The sequence below is a fragment of the Suncus etruscus genome, chromosome 1 (genome assembly GCF_024139225.1).
Source record: "Suncus etruscus isolate mSunEtr1 chromosome 1, mSunEtr1.pri.cur, whole genome shotgun sequence".
Classification (NCBI taxonomy): domain Eukaryota; kingdom Metazoa; phylum Chordata; class Mammalia; order Eulipotyphla; family Soricidae; genus Suncus; species Suncus etruscus.
Genome location: NC_064848.1, coordinates 176,415,291 through 176,442,543, shown reverse-complemented (window position 1 = coordinate 176,442,543; position 27,253 = coordinate 176,415,291). Strand labels below are relative to the sequence as shown.

General features: G+C 44.6%; 1 protein-coding gene across 1 annotated transcript in view; it reads left to right on the top strand.

Annotated features, from left to right (window-relative positions):
- The window catches only part of AKAP1 (A-kinase anchoring protein 1), a 48,721-nt gene extending 42,198 nt beyond the window's left edge, over positions 1 to 6,523 (top strand). The window contains exons 6-11 of the mRNA XM_049771485.1: positions 688 to 865; positions 2,381 to 2,531; positions 3,033 to 3,100; positions 4,338 to 4,411; positions 4,622 to 4,684; positions 5,404 to 6,523. Coding sequence (XP_049627442.1) covers positions 688 to 865; positions 2,381 to 2,531; positions 3,033 to 3,100; positions 4,338 to 4,411; positions 4,622 to 4,684; positions 5,404 to 5,478 — 609 coding nt within the window. The 3' untranslated portion in view covers positions 5,479 to 6,523. The remainder of the gene's footprint in view (positions 1 to 687; positions 866 to 2,380; positions 2,532 to 3,032; positions 3,101 to 4,337; positions 4,412 to 4,621; positions 4,685 to 5,403) is intronic.
- Positions 6,524 to 27,253: the final 20,730 nt, after the last annotated feature.

Genomic DNA, 27,253 nt, shown 5'->3' with positions numbered 1-27,253 from the left:
ATGGGTATAAATAGATTGCCTGCAGTATCCAAACTACCTAGATGTCTTTTCGAAGCCACCAAAATAGGGAGTCTTACCTTTTTCAGGCCTTCATGGAGATCTGCCCGCTGAGCAACACTATATCCAAACTTCAGAGTAGGGTAATTTGGGAAGACACCTGCCTTGTGAGTGTAGGGAGGAGTGAATAGGGCGCAGGCAACAGCAGACCTTTACCTTGACAATGGACTTGACTTCAGGCTGCTATTGTAGAGAGAGTCGGGGGAGAGCTGTCATATCATTGTGGCTAGGACTAGTCAGTGGGAGATCCAAGGAACTGTTGGGGGCTTGGGGCCTGCTTCCTTCTAAATTTGGGCTTCCTTGTTTTTAGAGGTTTTATTCCCATTTTTATCCCTAGGTCTTGGGTTTTGGGAAGACCTGGGGTTGGGGAGGTGAATTCTGGGAGATGGACCGGCCCTGGCTTGCTCAAAACCAGGTGCTTCATTCCCACATGGCTCTGAAGAGACTTTGTGCCCAGGCAGGGGTTGAGACACCTCATTACTGGTCATTACTGGAGATGATGCAGGTTGAGGGCCACAGTGGGTTCAGCACTTTGAGCAGATCAGCACCATGTAGGGGGAGGGGGGACACAAGCCCCAGGGCTCCTCCTGAGCATTCAATGGGCCTATTTCTTCTTTGCCTTCTCTGCAGCTGATGCTCCCCGATGGCATCATGGTGGAGGTCATTGTAGTCAACCAGGTCAATGCCGGGCACCTGTTTGTACAGCAGCACACACACCCGACCTTCCACGCCCTGCGCAATCTGGACCAGCAGATGTACCACTGCTACTCTCAACCCGGCATTCCCACCTTGCCTACCCCGGTGGAAAGTGAGTGCGCGCCCTGGGAGTGGAGAGAGAAGCTCGGGATTGGGGGTTGGGGGTCTTGACCAGAGAAGTGTATTCTGAGTGCCTCCAGTGAACAGCATCCCTGGACAGCATCCCTGAGTTGTTCTGGGCTGTTTCCTAGCAAGTGCAGGGTGCCATTTTGTCTGCCCGTTGATCCAGGAGGGATGGAGTTGGAATGTTTGGACACAGATTCAGGTGTCGCTCTACCATTTATGTGCTGAATGAGTTCACTGTTCACTTGTCCCATGAATTCAAGTTCTGTGTGTGCCAGATAGCCAATGCCATGGCACTAAGTGTATCAGACCTTTATGGTAGTTGAGTTCATCTCCATTAAGTCCAGGTGATCTGCCCAGTGACCTCCAGATAGGAGCTGGGAACCAACCCCAATCACTCTCTAGAGCTTGTCCTTTGTTACTATTAACTTATTGGACTTGTTAGTGGGTATCCAAGGTCAAAACATCTCCCCCGTCTTCACCCACTTAAGGACTTTCTGACCCGAGCTCCATTTCTACTCACCCACTCCCTCATACAAAGTTAACTAACTTTTAGGCAGATAGGAAACCTTTGACATTATTGTAGCCTTTTGCATGGGTTTTTTGTTTTTGTTTTTGTTTTGTTTTGTTTTAATTTATTTTATTTTATTTATTTTTTTGGTTTTTGGGCCACACCCGGCATTGCTCATGGGTTACTCCTGGCTGTCTGCTCAGAAATAGCTCCTGGCAGGCACAGGGGACCATATGGGACACCGGGATTTGAACCAACCACCTTTGGTCCTGGATGGGCTGCTTGCAAGGCAAACACTACTGTGCTATCTCTCCGGGCCCTTTTTTTTATTTTTTTTTTCCTCAGAGGAGTTCACTTGTATTTTGCCCCAGTTCATCAAAAAAGACCATACTGTAGGCTACAAGATAGCAGTGACAGGTCAGGGCACAGGGGCCTATTGAGTGCAGGGCCTTATACCACCTTGTCTGGTATAACTACTAAGAGAGCCGCTGGGTCACCTTATCCAGTGGTTCTACCTGCTCCTCTTACTGTTGTCCTAGCGTGTCATTAGTAGTCACCGGGCACCTGCTCTATGGCCCTGTAGGCTGCCCAGGGGAGAGTATTGGAGAGTATTCTCAGAACCTCGGACCAGGAATATGAGCCCGGGGCTGGAGAGATAGTATGGAGGTAGGGCATTTGCCTTGCAAGCAAAAGGATGGTGGTTCCAATCCCACCATCCCATGTGGTCCCCTGAGCCTGCCAGGAGCGATTTCTGAGCATAGAGCCAGGAGTAACCCCTGAACGCTGCCAGGTATGACCCAAAAACAAACACAAACAAACAAAAGAAATATGAGCCCATGCCCAGTATGTGCCAGCCTCTTGGTCCAGTCCACCTGTGCAGAAGCTTTGGGAACTGTTGACCTTTGCCTCTGAGGTTCAACAAGGAGACGGATGATATTGGGCAGGACTTACCATTTATTGCTTATTATTGGCCTCTCACTTTTCTCCCTGCAGTAACAGTCATCTGTGCGGCTCCTGGCGTGGATGGTGCCTGGTGGCGAGCCCAAGTGGTGGCCTCCTATGAGGAGACCAACGAGGTTGAGATTCGTTATGTGGACTATGGTGGCTATAAGAGAGTGAAAGTCGATGTGCTCCGGCAGATCCGGTGAGTCAGGACTACACACATATACACACACTCCCACACCCCACCACACATACACCCTGCACACACCTGCTGAGCAGGAGACTGCGATTTCAGCTTGGCTGGCTCAGTTTTCCCAAGCTTGGCATGTGGGTTAATGTTTCCTGTTGCTGCCTACTCTGTTTTAGAAGAGTCTCATAGGAACAAACTCCCTGCCTTGTCTCAGCCAAAGTGAACCAGAGAGAAGGCCTGTTGCATGGAAGTGTCATATGGCCAGAATGAAGCTGCTGTGGGAGCTGGATACAGGAGGCCTCTCAGGGCGGGGGCATGGCAGGTGTGGCTGGCTGGGCTGCCTGCATTTAGGCACATCTGGCTCTGTGGCCTGTTTGCCCATCCCTAGACCTCTCAAGTATCAGGCCTCAACCTGGGTGTTGGGTCAGGGAGCTAAGCCAGAGGTAAATAGCAGCCTAAAGTGCAGTTAGCCTTCAGGCCCAGGTTAAGCTTGTTCCCTTTTGGCCCTTCTAGGTCTGACTTTGTGACCCTGCCATTCCAGGGAGCTGAAGTCCTTCTGGACAGTGTGATGCCCCTGTCAGGTAACAAATGGGGAACTTGGCAGGGAGCAGTTGTTTAGACTAGGCTTTGCTATGTGGGAACTTCTCTTCTTCCTTAGAGGACTTAAGCAAATGTAGATTGCTGACTGAATGGATCTGGGGGGCAGACCACAATTTCTGCTCTTTTTATAACTCAGCTGTTATCCAGCTTGCTGGTCCTTGGGCTGTGCTTGTAGGTCCATAGTACGACACTATACCCAAGCTCTTCCCATATAGTTGTAAAGGCCAGATCTTCACAGCTGAGATTGGGACAGGCTTTGAGACCCTTGGCACTGCTCAACTGGGCCTTAGCTTTCCTGAACATGATGGAAACAAGGGATCAGTCACTCTGACCCTGATGTTGGAGGTTGTGAGTACATTATCAGAGGGATGGGAATTGGTATCTAATCCTGGAAAAGTTCCTGAGCCTTCATCCCAGCCTCCCTCTCTGGTGTAGGACTTGTTTTTCAGAGTAGGTGAGGGAGTTATTTGAACCCAGTGCTAAGCACATGGCTACTACTCTGGTTAGACACCAGTCCATCCACTCCCTGCTTCTCCATGCTTCTTCCTGTCTTACCCTTCTTACTAGTCTGGCGAAATGCAGAGGAGCATATTTAGTTGGAGTCATGCCCTGGGACAGTGGGCAAAGGTCTTGGCTTTGTTTTCTTTTACTACTCTTGTCTAACCTTCCTCTCCATTTCTGTGATAATTTGATCAGACCCAGTTGAAGTGTTACTTCCTTTATAAGATCTTTGTAAACCTGCTTCTCCCACTGCTTGCTATGGATGTGTTTTGTACATGACTATTATATTCTGACCAAGAGTGCTGCCTCAGTGCCCTGTCCACCAGAGAGTGGCTCTGTGGCCAGCCCTGGAAGCCCCTGAGCCCTTCAGCCCTCAGCATTTTCCTCTTGTGTTTCACAACACCTGCACTCTCTTAAGGTGCTGCCAATTCAATGAAGCACCTACAGTGCAATCAGCTCTCACTTAGATAGGAGACGTCTTCATTGAAGGCAGAATCTGTCCATTTGGTCTTCTCTTCTCCAGTGAGCAATATGTGGCACAGGGACCTGACTGTATCTGCTTGGAGTCTTGGGGAGTCCAGGGCTGTGACTTGTCATTGGAGGGTCTCCCAAATGATGTTGCCCCTGAAACATCAGCAGTTGTAATCTTATAAAACTGTATAAGTGACAAGATGGCTGGCTTTGGTGAGGGTCTAATGGCTGTTTGTCCTCCCTAAGATGATGACCACTTTTCACCGGAAGCTGATGCAGCTATGAGTGAGATGACGGGAAACACAGCACTGCTAGCTCAGGTATGTGCCTGGTGGATAGGAGGTCAGGGAAGGCTTGACAGGGAAGGTTGGGGGAAGCTTGACACAGGACCTTTCAGAGGAAGCGCTTACCTTATCAGTCAGAATCTGGGCTTTCTGAATGCCTTCCTGGAGCTAGGCCTTCACTTGGCTTGTGGTAGCTTTTGAAGAAGGAGTAGCTAATAAACATGCTTGGTGGTTTTTATTTTCCAGGTGACAAATTACAGTGCAACTGGTCTTCCTCTGATTCAGCTATGGAGTGTGGTTGGAGATGAAGTAAGTTCTGTCCCTTTCCTCCTAGGCTCCTGATTGGCAGTAATACATTGATTTGTAGCTGGTTCTGACATTTTTTTGTCTTGAGCTAATGAAAGAAAGGAAAAAGCGGGCCCGAAGAGATAGCACAGCTGTGTTTGCCTTGCAAGCAGCCGATCCAGGACCAAAGGTGGTTGGTTCGCTTCCCGGTGTCCTATATGGTCCCCCGTGCCTGCCAGGAGCTATTTCTGAGCAGACAGCCAGGAGTAACCCCTGAGCACCGCCGGGTGTGACCCAAAAACAAAAACAAAAACGAAAGGAAAAAGCTATGAGCCAGTGCATTCCAGGGGACACTTAAAGGTGTCTGTTCACATTTGTGGGTGGTGATGTTGTCATAACCCAGGGGGCTAGAGTCTAGGGGTGCTGCTAGACACTCTACATTATACAAGACAGACGCCCACAATGTTAGTGCATCTTCTGTAGATCTTCCTCAACTTATACTTGTTAGATTTTCTTTTTCCATTTCATGGTATTGAGGCTTATATTTCTTCATGCTCTTGACAAGCTTTTCCTCATGCCAACTGGACAATTAAGTGGAAGTCTTAGGTGTCATATTTTTACCTTTGGGTTAGTACTGTTGGCTGGGATGGCACTTGGGATTGTAAGAGGGAGAACACACATTGGATTGAGAAATAGTCCCTCCATGCCATGAACAAAGCTCTCAAAGGACTTTTCTTTTCTAGGTGGTGTTGATAAACCGGTCACTGGTGGAGCGAGGACTTGCCCAATGGGTAGACAGCTACTATGCAAGCCTTTGACTCCTGGTCCTTCACAGCCAATTCTTGTCTTTTTTGCACTGTTGAAATTGGGCTTGGCACTCAAGGCAAAGAATTTACATCATAATAACAAACGTTGTCCTCCCCAGAAAGTCCTTTTTTTTTTTTTAAAAGAAAAAAGAACAATAGTATATTGTAGTGATGTGGAGAAACTGTCTATGAGACAAGGAAGGAACAAGGGATGGTGTATTATAAGCCAGAGGGCTTTCCTGGTATTACAAACCAGTGGGTTTAAAGTGGTTCTAAGCTGTTGAGTGGAAGAAAAACTCCCACCCAGTTAGGTGTTCCATTTCCCCATGTAACCCAGTCTTCCCTCCCTTCCAACTTTCTTCCCCATTCAAAATAGATCAATTAACAAATAGGCCAAGGAATATGTTGCTTGCTTGAAAGTATTTCTTTTACTTGAAAAATCTTTCCTCAAGGAGCAAGACAAGATTAGTGACTGGTATTGATTTCCTGTTGAACTTACAAAAAATGAATTCATAGTATTTAACCAGTTTTTATAAACTTCATCAAGGTCTCTAAGAAGGCCGGCCTTTTAATCACACCTCTGGCCTTGGTCCATGGGGAAGGGAAACTATTATCTTGCCAAGCCTGATAGGTTGTAATTTGTAACCATTTTCTATTTGTGCAAACTGTAAATATATTTTAAAAAATGTAATATTTTGTACAAGATACACTGGAAAACAAAGGGAACTCAAAGACTTCATAGCACATGTCATCCTGAGCAGAAGTGATTTCTGCAGCATGCAGCTTCCCAGCTCAGCCCAGCCCGTCCTGCTGACTGAATAGGGTTGCCATGTGGTTATAACTTGTGATCCAGGGTGGGTTTTGGGTTTTTTTGTTTTCTTTTCTTTCTTTTTTTTCTCCCCCCTCCTGTACAAATTTGTTTAAAAAAAAAAAAAAAGGCAACTTGTTGAATTACCTTGCAGTGGTGTGTCTGATTCTTTTTTAGACTGGCTTCAGCATTGTGCTATTTAAAATAAGTAATTTAAAACTTATATAAATCTTCAACTTGTATACACTATAGCTTTGAGTCCGTTTTTTTCTATGGTGAAAAAATTGGGTGTGGGGTGGGGATCGGGGGCAGGGGATTTCAGCCAAAGGAGATCTGTGGAAATTTCCATCTGGCGTCTCATCCCTCTTTTTTTTTTTTTCCTTTTTTTTTTTTTTTTTTTTTTTTTTGGTTTTTGGGCCACACCCAGCGGTGCTCAGGGGTTACTCCTGGCTGTCTGCTCAGAAATAGCTCCTGGCAGGCTCGGGGGACCATATGGGACACCGGGATTCGAACCAACCACCTTTGGTCCTGGATCGGCTGCTTGCAAGGCAAACGCCGCTGTGCTATCTCTCCGGGCCCTCATCCCTCTTTTTGCTGTTCATGGTGGCAGCTGGACTTCCTTCTATTGAGATATTTGAATGTCTTGAGTTTTATTTCAAGAATCAATTTGATAAATTCCTTTTTGTTCATTCCCTTTTCTTTTTCATTTCAAAAGATAACTGAAGGGGGTAAAAAAAAAAGATAACTGAAAACCAATATAATTTCAATATATTCAATATGAAAATTGAGGTCTTTTGCCTAGCCTGTATGAGTAGTCTACATTTATTTAAGTCACAGCCCCCACTTCCAACTGCCTGGGGCTGCTGGACCTGGGAGCCAGGGCCCACTGGACCACACTTCCGGTCTTGGTCTCATGCAGGGTTGCAGGGGGTGGTGTGGAAGGGGCCAGCTCATGCACAGTGATGTCAGGCGATGTGAGGGGATCTGGGCTGCCCAGAGGTACTTCCTGCTACAAGGGCAGGTGAGCAGTATGCAGGCTGTGAAGGGAGGGGCAATGGAATGACTGGAGTAAGCCATGCTTGAGCAGCTCACTACGCAGTCCTGGATGCACACTGCAGGGTTCGTACCCAAGCCGTGCCCCCAGTCACCCCTCTCCCTTGTGAGCCTGAGCCTGGTGCCCTGGGAAGTGGAGTCAATGGTAGCACCAGTGCCTGAGAATGGGATGCTGGTGAAAGAGCCGATACTGGATCCTCCCCACAAGGGTGATATTGACATGAGGCTATTGTTATTGCCCACAGTCACTTCTGAACCTGCAGCCCCATTCACAGTCCTGCACTGTCCTGATGTCATTTACATTTGTGGGCAGTTTCTATTGTTGGATCCTCACAGCAGACAAATGGAGGTGGTGGTGGTGCTGGACGTCTAGAAAGTAACATGATGGTCAGTGATGAGAATGAAATGCTGGGCTGAAGCCTTGCATGTGGCTGTCCCCATCTAGTCCCACCCTGTGTAGGGAGAGTCTCCTGACCATTGCCAAAGAAACCAATTCCAAGAAATGCCCACTCAAACATGCCCGAATGCTGATTTCAGGGCCGAGATGAACCCTTCTCACTCTGGGTGACTGGGTGGCTCAGGGCCCCTTTATCCTGAAGAGGTGGAGTTCTCCCCTATAGAGGATCATCCCCCAAGTCCCACTCATGTTGCCTTTGAGCTCACTGAACCTTACAGGCACCCATTATCCTTGCATAGGTGCAGTTGAGGAGATGGAAATACACCTTATTCCTATTTTCCTCCACATCAGGTCAGGCAGTTTTACCAAAGCACAGCAGTGAGACAAGGTTCTGGAAAGGCTCTAGCTTATCCAGAGTGTGGCTCAGCCCACAGTGCTCTCTGCCCTCATATTCTCAGTGACAAAGGGGTATAGCACTTGTTAAAAGATAATAGAAGCCATAACACCGAGGTCCTGTTTTCCTCTTTCGGGACAGAGCTAACTTTGGGGCAGAGTGTTCACAAAGCTGCTGAAGTTTTTGTTTTTGTTTTGTTTTTGTTTTGTTTTTGAGCCACACCTGGGAATGCTCAGGGATCCACTCCTAGTGGATGGAATGTGGGAAATCAAACCCAGGCCAGCTGTGTACAAGGTAAGCACTCTACTGACTATACTATAGTTTTGGTCCCTGCTGAGAGATTGTTTGTTTGTTTTTTTGTTTTTGGGCCACACCCGGCGATGCTCAGGGGTTACTCCTGGCTGTCTGCTCAAAAATAGCTCCTGGCAGGCACAGGGGAACTATATGGGACACCGGGATTTGAACCAACCACCTTTGGTCCTGGATCGGCTGCTTGCAAGGCAAACACCCGCTGTGCTATCTCCCCGGGCCCCCTGCTGAGGGATTTTAAAAGTGGGAATCAGGAAGGTGGAGCCATATAGCACAGCAGCAGGGTGTTTGCATTGCATGCAGCCAACCATGACTGACCCAGGATTGGTTCCTGGCATCCAATATGGTCCCTGAGCCTGCCAGGAGCCAGAGCCAGGAATAACCCCTGAGGGCTGCCGGGTGTGGCCCCAAAACAAAAAAAAAAGTGGAAATCAGGAGATTCTGGTTGTAGGAAGGAGGTTTGAAGAGGTGGTCCTCAAGACATGACAAGCAGCAGTTCAGAATCTTTGAATTTGGGCGGGAGATGAGAAACTTTTTGGGGCTTTCCTGGTGTCTCAGGCCTTTATTTTTTCACAATTTTATTTTTGAGAATTTATCAACAAAGGTTAACAAGAGCTTGGGTTAGTCAGCACCTTTAGGGAAGAGATGAGAGGTTGGGAGCATGTCAGGAAGGCACATTGGAAGTTGCCTGAATACATGCTTCTCAGGTGACTGTGGATCTAGCTGTGGATTACTTATGCTGAAAAGTAGATTTTTTTTTTTTTTGGGTTTTTGGGCCACACCCCACGATGCTCAGGGGTTACTCCTGGCTGTCTGCTTAGAAATAGCTCCTGGCAGGCACGGGGGACCATATGGGACACCAGGATTCAAACCATCCACCTTAGGTCCTGGATCTGCTGCTTGCAAGGAAAACACCGCTGTGCTATCTCTCCGGGCCCTAGATTTTTTTTTTTTTTTTTGCTTGTTTGTTTTGGGACCTGGAGATGCAAAGCAGTTACTCTGAGATATTACTTCTGTCAGGGCTCAGAGTATCATGAGATGCTGGCAATCAAATCTGGCTGGCTGCATGCAAAGCAAGTGCCCTATCCACTACCTTCTCTCTGGCCTCAACATAAGATTTTTGAGGTTTTTTTTTTTTTAATTGTGAGGTTACAATCTGACAATGCTAGTGACCATATGTGAGCAGAGCTTAAACTGAAACTTTGCATTAACCATATTCCTGACCTTGAAAAAGTCTATTTTGACCATTTTAGTGTTGATCTTTTACAAACTCTTGAATGTTAAAATTTTTTGTTGGGGCCAGAGAGATGGTACAGTCATAGGGCATTTGCCTTGCACGCAGGGCAGATCTGGGTTCAATTTCCAGCATCCCATATGGTCTCCCAAGCCTGCCAGGACCTGAGCACAGAGACCAAGAGTCCCAGGGCCTTAGACTTGGAAGGCAGGTGCTCTCCTGCTGAGCCAACATTCCCTAGTCTTTACTGTTAATCTTATTGCTTTTATGGGAAAGAGGATTTAGAAACCTAGCACCAGCTTTCCAGATGTCTGTAATACAGCAGGTAAATTTTAAACATATTCTTTGAATTACTTCTGGGACATGGAACAAGAGCAAGTTTGAAATTTGCCAGAGAAGCAGATGCTGCAGATTTGACAATTTGCTTGATGTGCTTCTGAAGGGAGGGGAGATGCTGGGGCAGGAGGCTGGAGGTATTTGTTTTGTGACTAGTTTCCCTTGTGCCCCGGAATCCTGCAGGGTAGAGAGGGCTCAGCATGGAGGCAGGAGATTGGATTTATTGCATTACTTTTTCTCACTAGCTATACATGGGCATCACATAGCCCTCTTAGACTTGTGATAAAGCAAGCTTTATAATTAAGAGTTGTGGAGAGCTGTCAGAAACTGGACTAATTAATACAATAGATAGTGCTTGGGCCTCATGACAGCCCAGTGAGGCAGGCTTGATCTATCCCAGAGATAGGAATTAATGAGTTAAAAAAAAAAAACTATTGTTCCAGGCTAAGTTATCTTAACCACTGCCTCTGAACAATATGAGAATTGGTTGAAACTCTATTCATATTTCCAAATAAATGCCATATCAGTTAAAGCAGGGGTCTTCAAACTATGGCCCGTGGGCCACATACTGTATTTATTCCCATTTTGTTTCTTCACTTCTAAATAAGATATATGCAGTGTGCATAGAGATTTGTTCATAATTTTTGTTTTTACTATAATCTGGCCCTCCAACATTCTGAAGGACAGTTTAAAAAGTTTGAGGACCCCTGAGTTAAATAGATCAGCTCACAGAGATTTTTGGAATTTAAAGTGAAAAACATGGGGCCGGGTAGGTGGCGCTGGAGGTAAGGTGTCTGCCTTGCAAGCGCTAGCCAAGGAAGGACCGCGGTTCGATCCCCCCGGCGTCCCATATGGTCCCCCCCAAGCCAGGGGCGATTTCTGAACACATAGCCAGGAGTAACCCCTGAGCGTCAACCGGGTGTGGCCCAAAAACCAAAAAAAAAAAAAAAAAAAAAAAAAAGAAAAGAAAAAATAAAGTGAAAAACATACTATGATAGGAGTACTAGTTCTTTTACTTATATGAAAAATCAAGTTTTAAGTAATATAAATGAAGCCAGGAGAAATTTGTAGCTTTTTTATTTATTTTTTGTTTTTGATTTTGTTTTTGTTTTTGGGTCACACCTAGCAGTGCACAGGGGTTACTCCTGGCTCTAGGCTCAGAAATTGCTCCTGGCAGGCTCGGGGGACCATATGGGACGCCGGGATTGGAACTGATGTCCTTCTACATGCAAGGCAAACGCTCTACCTCCATGCCATCTCTCTGGCCCACTGTAGCATCTTTTATTTTTTTCTTGTTCTGGTTTTTTGGGCTGCTCATTGTTTACTCCTGGCTTTATGCTCAGGAATCACTGCTGGTGGGTCTCAGGGAACTATATGTGGTTCTGGGAATCAAAGCTGGATTGGCGAATTGCAAAGCATGTTTTTAACCTATTAATATTGTCTTATCTGTCCTGAAGCTTGTAGCTTTTTTTTCCTACAAAGTATTAACATTTATAATCTATGAGGACCATGATCTAAGAGGAAAACTATGTCTTCACTGGAAAATGTCAGAAAGAATAGGAAATAGAGACTCAATCTATTTCTATACCAATACTGTCCAGTAGAAATGCATTGTAAGGGGCTGGAGAGATAGCATGGAAGTAAGGCGTTTGCCTTGAATGCAGAAGGACAGTGGTTTGAATCCTGGCATCCCATATGGTCTCCCCCGAGCCTGCCAGGAGCAATTTCTGAGCCAGGAGTAACCCCTGAGCACTGCTGGGTGTGACCCAAAAACCAAAAAAAAAAAAAAAAAAAAAAAAAAAAAAGCATTGTAAGCCACATGCTTAATTTATATTTTTAGGATTCATAAAAGGAAAAAGAAAGATTAATTTTTAAATTGCTTGCAACCCAGTATAGTTTCAAATGTAAGGGGATTTGGAAACCTTAGTGGTATAATTTATAGTTTTTCATACTGAATCTTATTTGGTCTCTGGTGTTCGTTTATTTCCCTCTTTCAGTTTTTATTGGGGGGGGGATGGTGGTCATACATGCAGTGATGTTCAGGGCTTACTCCTGGATTTGCATTCAGGAATTATTATTCCTGGCGGGTGTCGGGACCATATGGGATGCTAGGGATCGAACCCCAATCAATTAAATATAAGGTAAAAACCCTAGTCTCTGTACTAGATAGAGCTCCAGCCCCACAGTCTGTCTTTTGAAACTAATTGTAACTCAGTAGCCATGGGTGGTCTGTGTCTGGAGAGTAGGAGACTAAATCATTCCTTGAGTTACTGTCATACCAATATTACTGCTTACAGATAAATGTCTTCTTATTCTGGATTTTTTTTTTTTTTTTTTTTTGGTTTTTGGGCCACAACCCCTGTGACGCTCAAGGGTTACTCCTGGCTATGCGCTCAGAAGTTGCTCCTGGCCTTCTTGGGGGACCATATGGGAAGCCGGGGGATCGAACCGCGGTCCGTCCTAGGCCTAGTGCAAGGCAAGGCAGGCACCTTACTCAGCGCCTCACGCCACCGCCCGGCCCCCCTCTGGATTTATTTTTCTAGGTGAAATTGATGAATGTTTTGAGAATCTAATCTTTATAATTTCATTGGCATTTTAGAAAATGCACAATGATGTTTGGTATAGAATTGTGTGTGATTTATAAAACCCAACTCTAGATTATTCAGATCTACTTTCTTTACTTCTCCCTCTGCACTCTTTAGTATTGTCTGTTCATCTCGACAGTACATTACATGATTCTGCATTGTTATGTTTTCCTGTTCTTATCAGCTTCTTTAGTATTCAATATATGTTATTTTTTTGGAAACCCAAAAAGGCAGATGGTATTTTCTTATCATTATAAAGTACCTGATATATATATAAAATACCTTATCCATCCATATATATATATATATTGCTTCATTTTATTCCTGCTTCCTTTGATTTTTTTCTTTCGATTTTCAGGTGGGTGGTACGTAAAGGACATTTAATTAACATATTTTAATGAAGCAAGGTTGCTTTATTGAATGAAACTTGCTTAGAAAGGTGGGGGGGGCAGAGCAATAGCACAGTGGTAGGGCATTTATCTTGCACACGGTTGATCCAGGACGGACCTTGTTTCGAACCCCCGGCATCCCATATGTTTCTCAGAGCCAGGAGTGATTTCTGAGCACATAGCCAGGAGTAACCCCTGAGTGTCACAGGGTGTGGCCCCCCCCAAAAAAAAAAGTTGTGAGGGAAGAGATAGAGGGGAAATATGTGTTCAAGAGAGGACACAGGCTTCTTCGGAGTAGAAAGAAGCAAGCAAAGAAATTAGAGAAAAGCAAGCAAGATATGTGTTCAAGGGAGAACACAGGCTTGAAGGGCAACCCTGAATAAAAATTTTGTTTTTATCTTTGGGTCACACCCAGCAGTACTCAGGGATTGCTCTTGGCTTTGCACTTTAAAATTACGCATGGTGGACCCGGAGAGATAGCACAGCAGCGTTGTCCTTGCTTGCAAGCAGCCGATCCAGGACCAAAGGTGGTTGGTTCGAATCCCGGTGTCCCATATGGTCCCCCGTGCCTGCCAGGAGCTATTTCTGAGCCAGACAGCAGGACTAACCCCTGAGCACGCCGGGTGTGGCCCAAAAACCAAAAAAAAAAAAAATTACGCATGGCAAGGGCTGGAGTGATAGCACAGTGGGAGGCTTTGCATGCAGCTGACCTGGGTTCTATTCCCAGCATCCGAGCCTGCCAGGAGCGATGTCTGAGTGCAAAGCCAGGAGTAACCCATCCCTGAGCGTTGTCAAGTGTGGCCCCAAAACAAAACAAAACAAAACAAAACAAAAACACTAAAAACAAGAATTACTTGTGGCAGTTCTTGAAGGACTATATGGGATATTGGGGATTGAACCTGGGTCGAGGATATGTAGGGCAAGTACCTTATCCATCCTGAAATTATTTTAGGGGGGGAAGCACACCCAGCGACATTCAGGGATTGATCCTGGCTCTTCACTCAAAAATCGCTCCTGGCAGGCTCAGGGGACCATATGGGATGCTGAGAATTGAACCAAGGTCCTTCCTAGATCAGTCACTTGCAAGGCAAATGCCCTACCACTGTGCAATTGCTCTGGCCCCTGTATTATACTTTTTTGGGGGGCCACACCTGGTGACACTCAGGGATTACTCCTAGCTATGTGCTCAGAAATTGCTACTGGCTTGGGGGACCATATGGGACGCCAGGGGATCGAACTGCTATCTGTCCTAGGCTAGTGCTGGCAAGGCAGACGCCTTACCGCTCCATACCACTGCTCTGTCCTCTCTGAATTATTTTTTTATCTTTTTTTTTTTTTTTTTTGGTTTTTGGGTCACACCCAGCAGCGTTCAGGGGTTACTCCTGGCTCTATGCTCAGACATCGCTCCTGGAAGGCTCAGGGGACCATATGGGATGCTGGGATTCGAATCCCTGACCTTCTGCATGAAAGGCAAATGCCTTACCTCCATACTATCTCTCTGGCCTCTGAATTATTTTTTTAAAGAAATTTGCTCTGGGGCTGAGAGATAGCACAGTGGTAGAGCATTTGCCTTGCATGCGACTGACTCGGGAAGGATCGGTTCAATTCCTGGCATCCCATATGGTCCCCCAGCCTGCCAGGGGCAATTTCTGAGTGCAGAGTATGGAGTAATCCCTGAACATCACTGAGTGTGGCCCAACAACCAACCATCCAATAAATAAATTTAAAACAAATAAATGTGCTCTATCTGGTTTTTCACCCATATTGTGTGGTACTCAGAGGCTACACCTGGCTCAGTGGTTCAGTGCCCGGGTGTCCTGGTGATTGGTGTGCTTCAGAACCATGAGGGGCCAGGCATCAAATTCAGACTTTTCACATGCAAAGCATGTACTTCCATCCTTTGAAGTTTTTTTCCCCAGCCCTAGACTATCTCTTGCTATACTGTTTGCCATTTTCATTTTTCTGTTATTTTTTTTTTGTTTGTTTTTAGCTTTTGGGCCACACCCGGTAACTCTCGGGTTACTCCTGGCTCTGCACTCAGAAATCGCTCCTGGCTTGGGGGATCATATGGGACACCGGGGATCTAACCAGATCATCCTGGATCAGCTGTGTGCAAGGCAGATGCCATACTGCTGCACTATTTCTCTGGCCCCTCTATTACATTTTTTAAAATAAATTATCTTTATTTAAACACTGTGATTACAAAATAATTGTAGTTGTATGATTACAGTCATGTAAAGAACACCCCCCTTCACCAGTGCAGGATTCCCACCACCAATTTCCCGGATCTACCTACTCCCCACCTCACCCACACCTGTACTCGAGACAGGCTTTCTTTTTCCCTCATTCATTCACATTGTTATGATAGTTTTCAGTGTAGTTATTTCTCTAACTGCACTTATCTCTCTATGTAATGAGCTTCATGTCATGAGCTGCACCTACATGAGAAAATGGGGGGAAATAAGGGTTGGGACTGAGGTAGTAAAATATTTGAAATGAGATTTGTAGGGCAGTATCAAGGTCACAATACAAGATGGATGTTATGGATATATAAAATATATGCATACAATATTATCAATAGGAAAACAAGGAGAAAAAAATTCCAGTGACTGTCCCAACATAAACCAGTGCTGGAATGGCCCGCCCTCCTCCCAAAGCACATTCCCATTAGTGTAGGGAGAGGTAGGGGGGAAGCCTGAGGACCCCTAAGAGTCCACCTGAACCCACTTCTGGCCATCTGAGCTGACACCCAGGGAAGGCCTGGAGTCAGGGGAAAAAGACAAGAATGGCTGGGGGCCTGCCAAGCCCCCCGGCACTCCCCAGGCCAGGGAGAAGGGCTCCGGTATGGGGCCTCCCCAAACCCCATACCTGGCAAGAGCTGGTCTCCAGAATCAAAGAGGAAACCGGAGGCCAGATGTCTGCCCGCCCTCCTCCCCATGCATCTCCCCCCTGGAGTGTGGAGGGAAGGGGGAAGCCTGAGGACCCCTAAGAGTCCACCTGAACCCACTTATGGCCATCTGAGCTGGCACCCAGGGAAGGCCTGGAGTCGGGAAAAAGACAAGGATGACCGGGGGGCTGCCAAGCCTCCTAGCACTCCCCAGGCCAGGGAGAAGGGCTCCGGTATGGGGCCACCCCAAACCCCATACCTGGCAAGAACTGGTCTCCAGAATCAAAGAGGAAACCGGAAGCCAGATGTTTGCTCGCCCTCCTCCCCATGCACCTCCCCTCCTATTATATTTTTTAATTATTTTGATTTGCAATATTGCTAGTGCTAAGGTTTCATACATAGTTATCCCAACCTTATGTACTTCATTAAACTGTCCACCACTATCCCCTGCTTCTGCTCAGTTCTGTATATCAGTTCACAGATCCAATTGCTTTGAGCCATTTATTATTATTCCCTTGTTGATTTTAGACCACATTTGAGGGAGATCATTCTGTATCTGTTCCCCTCCTGACTGAGCCAAGTCACATAATGGCAATTTATCATGTAGTAGCAAATTGCATGATTTTGCCTTATAACTGAGTAGTATCCCATTATGTATACCAAACTACATCATAGTTTCTTTTTCTAGTCCTTGGGCACTTGGGTTGTTTCCATGTTAGGATATTGTGAACAAGGATGCAGTGGACATAGGAACACAATGACTTATCTTTGAGAATGATGTCAGAACTGTGATTGATGGGTCATATGAAGGTTCAGTTCTTAGTTTTTTTAGTATTCATATTGTTTTCCCATAAGGTTGACCCAGGCAACATTTCCTCTAATAGTGAATGAGGGTCCTTTTGCCTTTATATCTGGGAACACTGGCTGTTCTCTTTCTTTCTGATGTATTCCAGTTTAACTGATGTGATGTGTTTTGAAAACGATGAAACAGCTTTTGGCCATCTATATGTCTTTTTCAAGGAAGTTTCTGCTTATCTCTTCTCCCCACTTTTGGATATGGTTGAATGTTGGTTCTCTGTTTTATTTTTCTTTTGTTTAACATTTACAAGTGCTTATATATCTTCGATATTAACCCTTTTCTAAATGAATGGTTGGCAAATAGTTTCTCCCAGTCTATGGTGTGTATTTTTATTCTGGTTATTTCTTTTACAGTGTAGAAGTGTCTTCATTTGGTGTAATAACATTTGTTTATCTTTGCTTTGTGGGTTTTTTCTTTCCTCATTACTTGCTTGATTAAAAGTTTTCCCTATAGTGAATTTAGCTTTCAACATCTTGTTTCTATGCTGTTAGTTAGCTTAAATTATATTTCTCTCAATTTTATATGCAGAAGGTCTCTTTTCTCCTCCCAAGTGTTTATACCAGTATTTTCCAGTCACTGGTCCACAGGCGTAGAAAGGTTAAATACCACTGGTCTATCTCCTTGGTTATTATTGCTGGTCCATGGACAGGTATGTAGAATAGGTGCCAATCTGCAGGTAAAAAGGTTAAAACACTTATTTATACTTAAATTCTCTTGTGTCCTCAGATTTAAAAGAATTGCATAGCTTTTTTGGGGGATTGGGTGGGCCATACTCAGCAGTACTTAGAGCTTATTCTGTGCTCAAGAATGATTCCTGGGGCCTGGAGAGATAGCACAGCGGCGTTTGCCTTGCAAGCAGCTGATCTAGGACCAAAGGTGGTTGGTTTGAATCCCGGTGTCCCATATGGTCCCCCGTGCTATTTCTGAGCAGACAGCCAGGAGTAACCCCTGAGCACTGCCGGGTGTGGCCCAAAAGCCAAAAAAAAAAAAAAAAAAAGAATGATTCCTGGGGGCGGAGAGATAGCATGGAGGTAAGGCGTTTGCCTTTCATGCAGAAGGTTATTGGTTCAAATCCCGTATCCCATATGGTCCCCTGAGCCTGCCAGGAGGGATTTCTGAGCGTAGAGCCAGGAGTAACCCCTGAGTGCAGCTGGGTGTGATCCAAAACAAACAAACAAACAAACAAACAAAAACAAGAATGATTCTGGAAATAAATGCTTGCAGGATCCTATCAGTTACTGGAGATCAAATTGGAGTCTGCTACATGCAAGACAAGTGCCTTACTGCTAAATTTGCATAACTTCATACAATTTTTATTTACTTTTTTTTTTTTTTTTTTTTTTGGTTTTTGGGGCACACAGCAGCGCTCAGGGATTCCTCCTGGCTCTACGCTGAGAAATCGCTCCTGGCAGGCTCGGGGGACCATATGGGATGCCGGTATTCGAACTGCTGACCTGCATGAAAGGCAAACGCCTTACCTTCATGCTATCTCTCTGGCCCCTTATGTACTTATTTTTATTATTTTTAGTTACAATGAATTACAGAGTTACAAAGTTTTTTATTAAGTTTTAGGCTTAAGCTATTCTAACACCAATCCTTTAACAGTATCCACTTCCCTACTTCACTGTACCAATGTCTCCAGTTGCTTTTTTGTTTTTCGTTTTTGGGCTACACTCGGGGGCACTTGGGTTACTCCTGGCTCTGCTTTCAGAAATCGCTTCTGGCAGGCTCTGGAAACTATATGGGATGCCAAGGATTGAACCCAGGTTCATCCCGAGTCGGCCACATGCAAGGCAAATGCCCTACTGCTGTGCTTGCTATCGCTCCGGCCCCCAATGTATCTAGTTTCCCTGCCACCTCCCAGCCTTTTCCCCTCTACCACTCACCTTATGTTCCCTTCCCTAATTTATTCACAGCAGTCCAATTCAGTGGCAAGCTTCCAACTGAAGAACAGTTCTGATCTTTGTTTCTACTGATTTTGGAGTTTTATTTTATGCTATTACCTTAAAAAGTTGGTTTTTTGTTGTTTATTTTTGGGTCACACCCAGCAGCGTTCAGGGTTATGCTGGCTTTATGCTCAGAAATCGCTCTTGGCAGCTTCAGGGGATCATATGGGATGCCGGGATTTGCATGCAAGACAAACGCTCTACCTTCATGCTATCTCTCTGGCCCCTGTTTGGTTTCTTTGGACCACACCTGGCAGTGCTCAGGTGTTACTCCTGACTCTATACTCAGGGATAATTCCTGTCAGTGCTCAGTGAACCATATGGGATATTGGGGATTGAACCTGGGTCTACCACATGCAAGGCCTTACCTGCCATGCTATCACTCTGGCCCCTCTTACAAAGGTTTTTGTTTTTTATCCCATATATGAGAGATCATTCTGTTTCTGTTCATCTTCCTCTGACTAATTTCACTCAATGTGATACTTACCCCAGATCCATCCATGTAATAGCAAATTGTATGACTTTATCTTTTTTTATTGTCGAATAATTTACTATTGTATAGATATAACACAGTTTCTTTATCCACTCATCTGTTCTTGGGCACTTGGGTTGTTTCCTGATTCACTATAGGCCCTATCAAAATACCAATGCATTTTAAGGGCACACAGTACAAGCAATTCTAAACATTTATATGGAACACTAAGAGCCCAAATATCCTAAACTACATGGAGAAAACTGGAAGTACCAAACTCCCTGACTTCAAACTATATTACAATGTAATAGTATTGGGGCCGGTGAGGTGGCGCTAGAGGTAAGGTGTCTGCCTTGCAAGCACTAGCCAAAGAAGGACTGCGGTTCGATCCCCAGCATCCCATATGGTCCCCCCAAGCCAGGGGCATTTTCTGAGCACTTAGCCAGGAGTAACCCCTGAGCATCAAACGGGTGTGGCCGAAAAAAACAACAACAATGTAATAGTATTAAAACTGTTTGGTATTAGAAAAAAAAATAGGCACAAAGTCCTGAAACACATATAAACTCACAGATAGGTGAACATAAAGTATATGATAAAATAAGCATTTGGGGGCAGAGAGATAGCATGGAGGTAAGGCATTTGCCTTGCGTGCAGAAGGACGATGGTTCGAATCCTGGCATCCCCTATGGTCCCACGAGCCTGCCAGGGGCAATTTCTGAGCACAAAGCCAGGAGTAATCCCTGAGTGCTGCTGGGTGTGACCCCCCCACCAAAAAAAAAATAAGCATCTGATTTTGAATAGTGTTGGAAAACAGGACCACCAACTAAAAAAAAAAAAAAAAGAGGAAGCTTGGTTCTATTTAATACCATACACAGAAATTATACCAAAATGAAAAAAAAATTTATATGTCAAACCTTAAGCCATACAACAGAAGAAAATGTAGGTGATCTACTCTAGGTTCTCACCATCAAAGAAGTATATTCAGAGGTTGAACTACATCTGCATGGAAAACAAAAAGCAAGAACAAATGGAATTGGGCCCAGAGAGATAGCACAGTGGTGTTTGCTTTGCAAGCAGCCAATCCAGGACCTAAGGTGGTTGGTTCGAATCCTGGTGTCCCATATGGTCTCCTGTGCCTGCCAGGAGCTATTTCTGAGCAGACAGTCAGGAGTAACCCCTGAGCACTGCCGGGTGTGGCCCAAAAACCAAAAAAAAAAAAAAAAGAGTAAAAAAAAAAAAAAGAACAAATGGAATTATATCAAATTATAAAGCTTTTACACAGCAAAAGAATTTACCACAAAAACAAAAGGCCACCTAGCAACTGAGAAAAGGTGTATGCATGTCATACATCTGACAAGAGCTAAATAACAATGTAGAGAAGTCATATAACTACACTCACAAGCAAAATAAATAGAAATGCACTAATAGACACATCTCCAAAGATAGCCCCAGAAATAGTTTTTATTTGTTTGTGAGCTACAGCCAGCTCTACTCAGGGCTTACTTCTGGCTGTGCATTCAGGCATCACTCCTGACGGTGCTTGACATACCATATTAGGTGTAAAGGATTGAACCCAGATCTACTGCATGCAAGGCAAGAGCCTCACCCTCTGTACGTCTCTGGCTCCATCACAAAAACATTTTTAAAATGCACAATGCTTGGGGCCGGAGTGATAGCCCAGCGGTAAGGCATTTGCCTTGCATATGGCCAACACAGAACGGACCCTGGTTTTACCCTGGTTTGGACCCCTGCATCCCATATGGTCCCCTGACCCTGCCAGGAGCAACTTCTGAGCACAGAGTCAGGAGTAACCCCTGAGCGCTGCCGGGTGTGACAAAATTGCAGTGAGATACCACCTCACACCTATAAGACTGGCCTATTAGATTGGGGTCAGAAATATAGTACAAAAAAAGCAAGATACTTGCTTTGCATGCAGCTAACCCTGGTTTGAAGTCTGGCCCTACATATGGTTCCCTAAGCACTGCCAAGGGCAATCCCTGACCATAAAGCTAGGAGTCAACCTTGAACAAAGCTGAGTGTGGCCCAGCCTAATTCCCACCCCTGAAAAATAAAAGATTAGAAACAAGTGTGGGCATGGATATGGAGAAAAAATGAACATGCTATACTGCTGTGAATGTAAATTGGCGTGACCCTATGGAAAATGGTATGGAGATTTCATAAAAACAAAAATAATCCAGCAGTGCCACTCATAGGCATTTATCTGATGGATATGAAAACACAAATTCAAAAGGATATTTTCACAGACCTAAATCCCATGAGTAGATGAGTAGATAAATAAAACTGGTATACAGAATACAAGAAAAATCATTACTTGGGGGTAAGATATAAAACTTAAAAATTATGGTCAGAGAAATCCTTGGATGGTTTTATTTTTAAGTAGAATATGAATTCCCAGAGCATACAAAACTAGCCTGTAGACTCAATGTATAACATGGTGTTGACCAGAAGGGAAAAGAAACTGATGGCACTAGGAAAAGTGAGAGTTTTTTGGTTTGAGAGGGCACTATAAACATATTCAATTACAAAAATGAAACTTAAACCTTGAAATTCCATGGCATTGTAAATCAATTATGTCAATGAACAAACTTAAAGATAATTATGAACTCAGTAAAGTAGTAGGATATAAAATTAGTAAGTTTCTTGCATTTCTAGATATACAAAAAGAGAATCAAGGAAATAATTCTATTTACAATTATGAAAAAAGATAATCTGAAAGTAATTAGAACAAAGGTGTACTCTCATATATATACAGATGTATTAAATATAGTGAAATCTATGCCATTGCCTAAAAGAAATAAAAATACTTTTTAAAACTGGAGAGGTAGAAACATTATTAAAGTGGCCATCTTTTTATGAAGCTCACTACAAAGAGTGGTGAGTATAGTTAGAAAAATAACTACACTAACAACTCAATGTTAATTAGTGAGAGAAGTAGAATGCCTATCTCGAATACAGGCAGGGGGTAGGGGAGGAGGGGACATTGGTGGTAGGAATATTGCACTGGTGAAGGGAGGGTGTTCTTTGTAGAACTGAAACCCAACCACAATCATGTTTTTAATCACCATGTTTAAATAAAGATAGTATTAAAAAAAAAAGTGGCCATCTTGGGCCAGAGAGATAACTCAAAGGAATGAATACCTGCTTTGCATGCAAGAGGACCAAGTTTGATCCTTGACATGACATAATCCCCCAAGCACTGCCAGGAGTGATCCCCAAATATGTAACCTAGAGTAATGCCTGAGCACCACAATGTGTAGCCTAAAAAAAAATACAAATAATAAAATAATATAAATGCCTCTTGCATGGCATAGATTTCTTCTATTGTTTTGGAAGTACACCTGGTGTTGCTCAGGACTTATTCCTGCCTCTGTGCTCAGGGATCGCTGCTAATGGGGTTTAGGGGACCATGCATGGTACTGGCTATGCTATTGCTCTGGCTTATCAGTTATTTTGTTAGTCCTGGCAGTGCTCTGAAAACCATATAAGATACCAGGTCTGCCAGGTGCAAGGCAAATCCCTTATCTGTTGTGCTATTTCTCCGGTTCCATATTCAGCATTTTTTGAAATTATGAATGTTGAATTTTTATTGTAAATGATGAACTCAGTTTACTTTTTCCATTCATTGCCGCTGTCATGTAGTCCTCATCATTTTGACTATGTGTGTAACATTCACTGACTTGTGTATGCTGAACCTCACATCAGCCATTGCACCCCCCATCCTTGTATCTCTTTTTTTCCGAGGAGGGGCACACCCAGCATTGCTCAGGGGTTACTTCTGGCTCTGCGTTCAGAAATCACCTGTGGCAGGCGTGGGGGACCTTATGGAATACAGGAGATCGAATCTGGGTTCGTCCCGGGTCATCTGCATGTAAGGCAAATACCCTATCGCTGTGTTATCACTCTGGCCCCCCATCCTTGTATCTCTGCAATAAATCTCTCTTGAGTACCATGAATGAGTCTCTTGACATTTGGTTGGATTTGATTTGTCAAATTTTAGTTGTGGACATTTGCATCCATTTTATCAGAGATAGCAATCTTTACTTTTATTTCTTCATGCTATTCTTTTCTGATTTGGAAATTGGTGATATTGGCCTCAGGACTTATTTGTGTCTTTGCACTTAGGGATCACCCCTGGCAGGCTTTGGGAATCATATGGGATGCTGAGGGCTGAGCTTGGGTGGGCCATATGCAAGGAAAGCGCCCTACGTGCTGTATTACCTCACCAGCATGAATTTGTTCTTGCTTTTAAATCTCTTGCTCTTAAAACTTGGGCAATTTGTTTTTCACTTTTAATAGACATATGCCGTGCTCTAGCCTGGGAAAAGATGGGGTACTTATCTCTCTTGTGGACTTAGCCGTCTGGATGTGCTCAGGACCATGTTTTGGTTTAATTGTGTAGCGGAGTGGCTGTTATTGCTGTTTATTTCTGGCCTTTGGTCTTAGTTCTGCCCTGTGGCAGGCGATTAAAAGGAGATCATTTAACTTCATTAAAAGCTTATCTTAAAAAAAAAAAAAAAAAAAGAGGCCCAGAGATATATCACAGCGGCGTTTGCCTTGCAAGCAGCCAATCCAGGACCAAAGGTGGTTGGTTTGAATCCCAGTGTCCCATATGGTCCCCTGTGCCTGCCAGGAGCAATTTCTGAGCAGACAGCCAGGAGTAACCCCTGAGCACCGCCCGGTGTGGCCCAAAAACCGAAAAAGAAGAAGAAGAGGAAGAGGAGGAGGAGGAGGAGGAAGAGGAGGAGGAGAAGGAGAAGGTGAAGGAGAGTGGGCCCGGAGAGATAACACAGCGGTGTTTGCCTTGCAAACAGCCTATCCAGGACCTAAGGTGGTTGGTTCGAATCCCAGTGTCCCATATGGTCCCTCATGCCTGCCAGGAGCTGTTTCTAAGCAGACAGAGCCAGGAGTAACCCCTGAGCACTGCCGGGTGTGGCCCAAAAACCAAAAAAAAAATGAGGAAAGAAAGAAAGGCAGAGCTCCAGAAAGTAAATATATTCCTCACAAACCTTGATTCTTGGTTGGGATATTTTTCAGTCCTGCCATTTTCCTGGCATAGACTTACTGCCACTATGAACTTGGACCACTAGATGGTGCCACAGCACAAGTTTCTAGAAGTTTTTCCTCCTTTCACCAGTTGTCTTTAAACAGTTGTCCTGGACTGGCTTTCCTAAGTTCTTCCTTGAACACTTATCTCACTTACTTGTCTCTATGTTTCTTTGTGGGCTATTTCCATTCTGGAGAAGCCTATGGTTCTCTTCGGAACATGCACTTCTCCTCCTCTCACCCTTACATCTTTCTAAATAAGTTTCAATAAAAACTACCCGGCTTCCACCATTTTGCCACCTCCTGAAATTCTTTTCCTCAGAGAAAGGTGATGGACCCACAATGCCTGTGCTGAGCTTATGACCTAGGCCAGGCATTTCCCGAGCCCTGGTGGATTGGAGCAGAGTGGTAGAAGCACTCTTTGCTCTAGTCCATCTCCTTTGCTCTCCACTTTAAGTGCCACCAGCAAAAAAGCCAACAAGAAGCAGCAGACACCCCACCCAAGCAAGCATGCCTTCCTGAGGTCTCTGGCATAGGACGGACCATCTCCTCATTCCCTCATGGCAGAGGAAAAAGACAGAGTTTTGTGGTGGTTTTGTTGCTTTCTGATGCCAGGGATTGAGCCCAGGACTCACATAGGCAAGGTTTGTGCTCTGTCACTGAACCTGCATCCCAGGTTCACATCCCCAAGAAAGATGCAACTAGTGTGGCATTTCTATTGTTTGTATGTTATAACTGCTAACTCTGTATCTTTTATATAGCTTGTGTAAGCATAGATAAGTCCAGTATCTGGAGACTCCCTGTCCTCTGCTTTTCCATCCACAGAAATGCTTCAGGAGTTTCCAACTAGAAGGGAAATAAAAGAAAGAAATAGAAAGAAAGGAAATAAACAGTTGTCCAAGTAGACTGGTTGTTTGTTTTTATTTTTGCTTTATGGGCCATACCCTGTGACGCTCAGGGGTTACTCCTGGCTATGTGCTCAGAAATTGCTCCTGGCTCAGGGACCATATGGGACACCAGAGATCGAACCAGGTTCATCCTGGATCAGCCGCGTGCAAGGCAAACACCCTATCGCTGTGCTATCACTCTGGGCCCCAAGTAGATTGTTATTCTCAGAATTTACTAGAAAGGGAAGTTCTTGGATTCTCTTCCCACCTAAAGAATCAGACCCTTTTGCTGAGCATAGTGAGTGGGCTGTCCTGGTACACACCAGTGTCTGATGGTCACTGTCCAGAACTTTCTCTAGGGTAGCTTGGGCAGATGTGGGTGGAAAGTCAAAGGATGGAGGGACTTCCTGGGAGGGGAAGTGGGTATGGAAGGTTGAAGGCCATGGAGCAGGAGTGATTCCATGTCCCATGTGGACAGGGAGCCATGTAGGAAAAAGAGCCTGGGTGTGAGTGAGTCCATTTCTATTTAGGCAAAGCCTGTCCAGTGGTGTCCACTAGATGGGGGTCAGGGAGTTGACCATTGAAACTGACTTTAGATAAAAGGCTTGAAGAGGACACAGGACACAGTTAAGACCAACTGACAAAGTACTGCCAGGAGCCTGGGCCAGTCTATGTCCCTTCCAGAGTAATTTATCTTTGCCCCTTCTGAAATTTCACCAAAGCCCCGGTGTTAATGGACTAAAATCTTGCAGCTTTCCCAAGACGACCAAGGCAAATGGATGTTGAGAAATAAGAAGCAGCTTGAGACTAGGTGGGAAAACCACCAGTGAATTAAAATCTTATTTCCATCTTTTCAATCTTATCAGTATCCTGAGGGGAGGCCAGTGCCAGAATGAATTCATATCTTTTTTTTTTTTTTTTTTTTTTTTGACAGAGACAAAAATTCCTTTTGTAAGTGGCTACTGAACCTTCAGAGGGGCAATGCATCATCAAATAAATTTTTTCAGCTAAGATGTATACAGTTTAGTTTGATTTATTTTTGATGTCAGAAACAAAATGGAAAGTTAGCACTTTAAAAATGAACGTGGCTGACTGAATAAATAAATAATATGCTCTTGGCTAGAACCTGCCAGTGGCTCCTTAATTGCCCATTGATTCTTTAATTCTCTGCACTTTAACATCGAGAAAATTAAGAGGCCACAGAGCATGGAGATGTCTTTTGTTAAACAAATGAAGAAAGGTGTGGTTCTTCCAGCGGCTTTCCTAGGAGTTTGGAGGCTGTAGGCAGAGAAGTCTAGGAGGAAGAGGATGGGGGGGTGGGCAGGCACCCCAGGTGCTTTTCCTTGGAGCTTGGAAGACAGGCACCTTGTTTTTTTCCACATATGAATATTTATGGCATGTCCACAGCCCTGAAAACATATAGAACATGGAGCAACTTAGCACCAGGGACATGGGGCCTCCCTCCTGTCATTTGTGAGGGGAAGGTGTGTGTCTAGAGGTGACCCATGTAGGCTCCCTGCAGAAGAGGACGTTGTTGTCTGGGCAGATCCTCTCACAGAGTTTTTCTTGACTGTGTCAAGTCAAAATTTCTTTTAGGAAAGAGTAACTCCTGACACGATCCTTTCTTGCCTGTTTCTGGTGGGGTATGTTTTGAGGCAGTGGGGCACATCAGCCTTTCTCTGCCTTCTACTATCAAAGAGGCTTGCAGAACCCATAGGCCCACAGAGCTTCATGGCTCTTCACCTCCAGAATTCCATTCTAGATGTTGCAAATGGTGCTCATGTCTGGTTCCCTCCTCTCAGTATCTCTCCTAGGACTGCCTTGCTTCTTGCTAGAAGGGCTCTCTAGGACCAGCCCTCTGGTCCCTAGAGCAAGCCCACATCCTGCTGAGACATCAGCTTCTGCTGTGTGTGTCCCTTGGGGCCACTTTATTATTATTATTATTAATTATTATTATATCAGCATGTTGATAGTTGAGTTTCAGTCATACAATGTTCCAACACTCATCCCTTCAACAGTATTCATTTCTGCCACCAATTTCCTGGTGTTACTTTGGGGAAGAGGAAGAGATGGTGAATTTGTACCTAAGGTTATTCCTGGCTCTGTGTTCAGGAATGATCTCTGATGGGGTTTAGGGGACCTGATCATATGTGGTCAAAGAGAATGA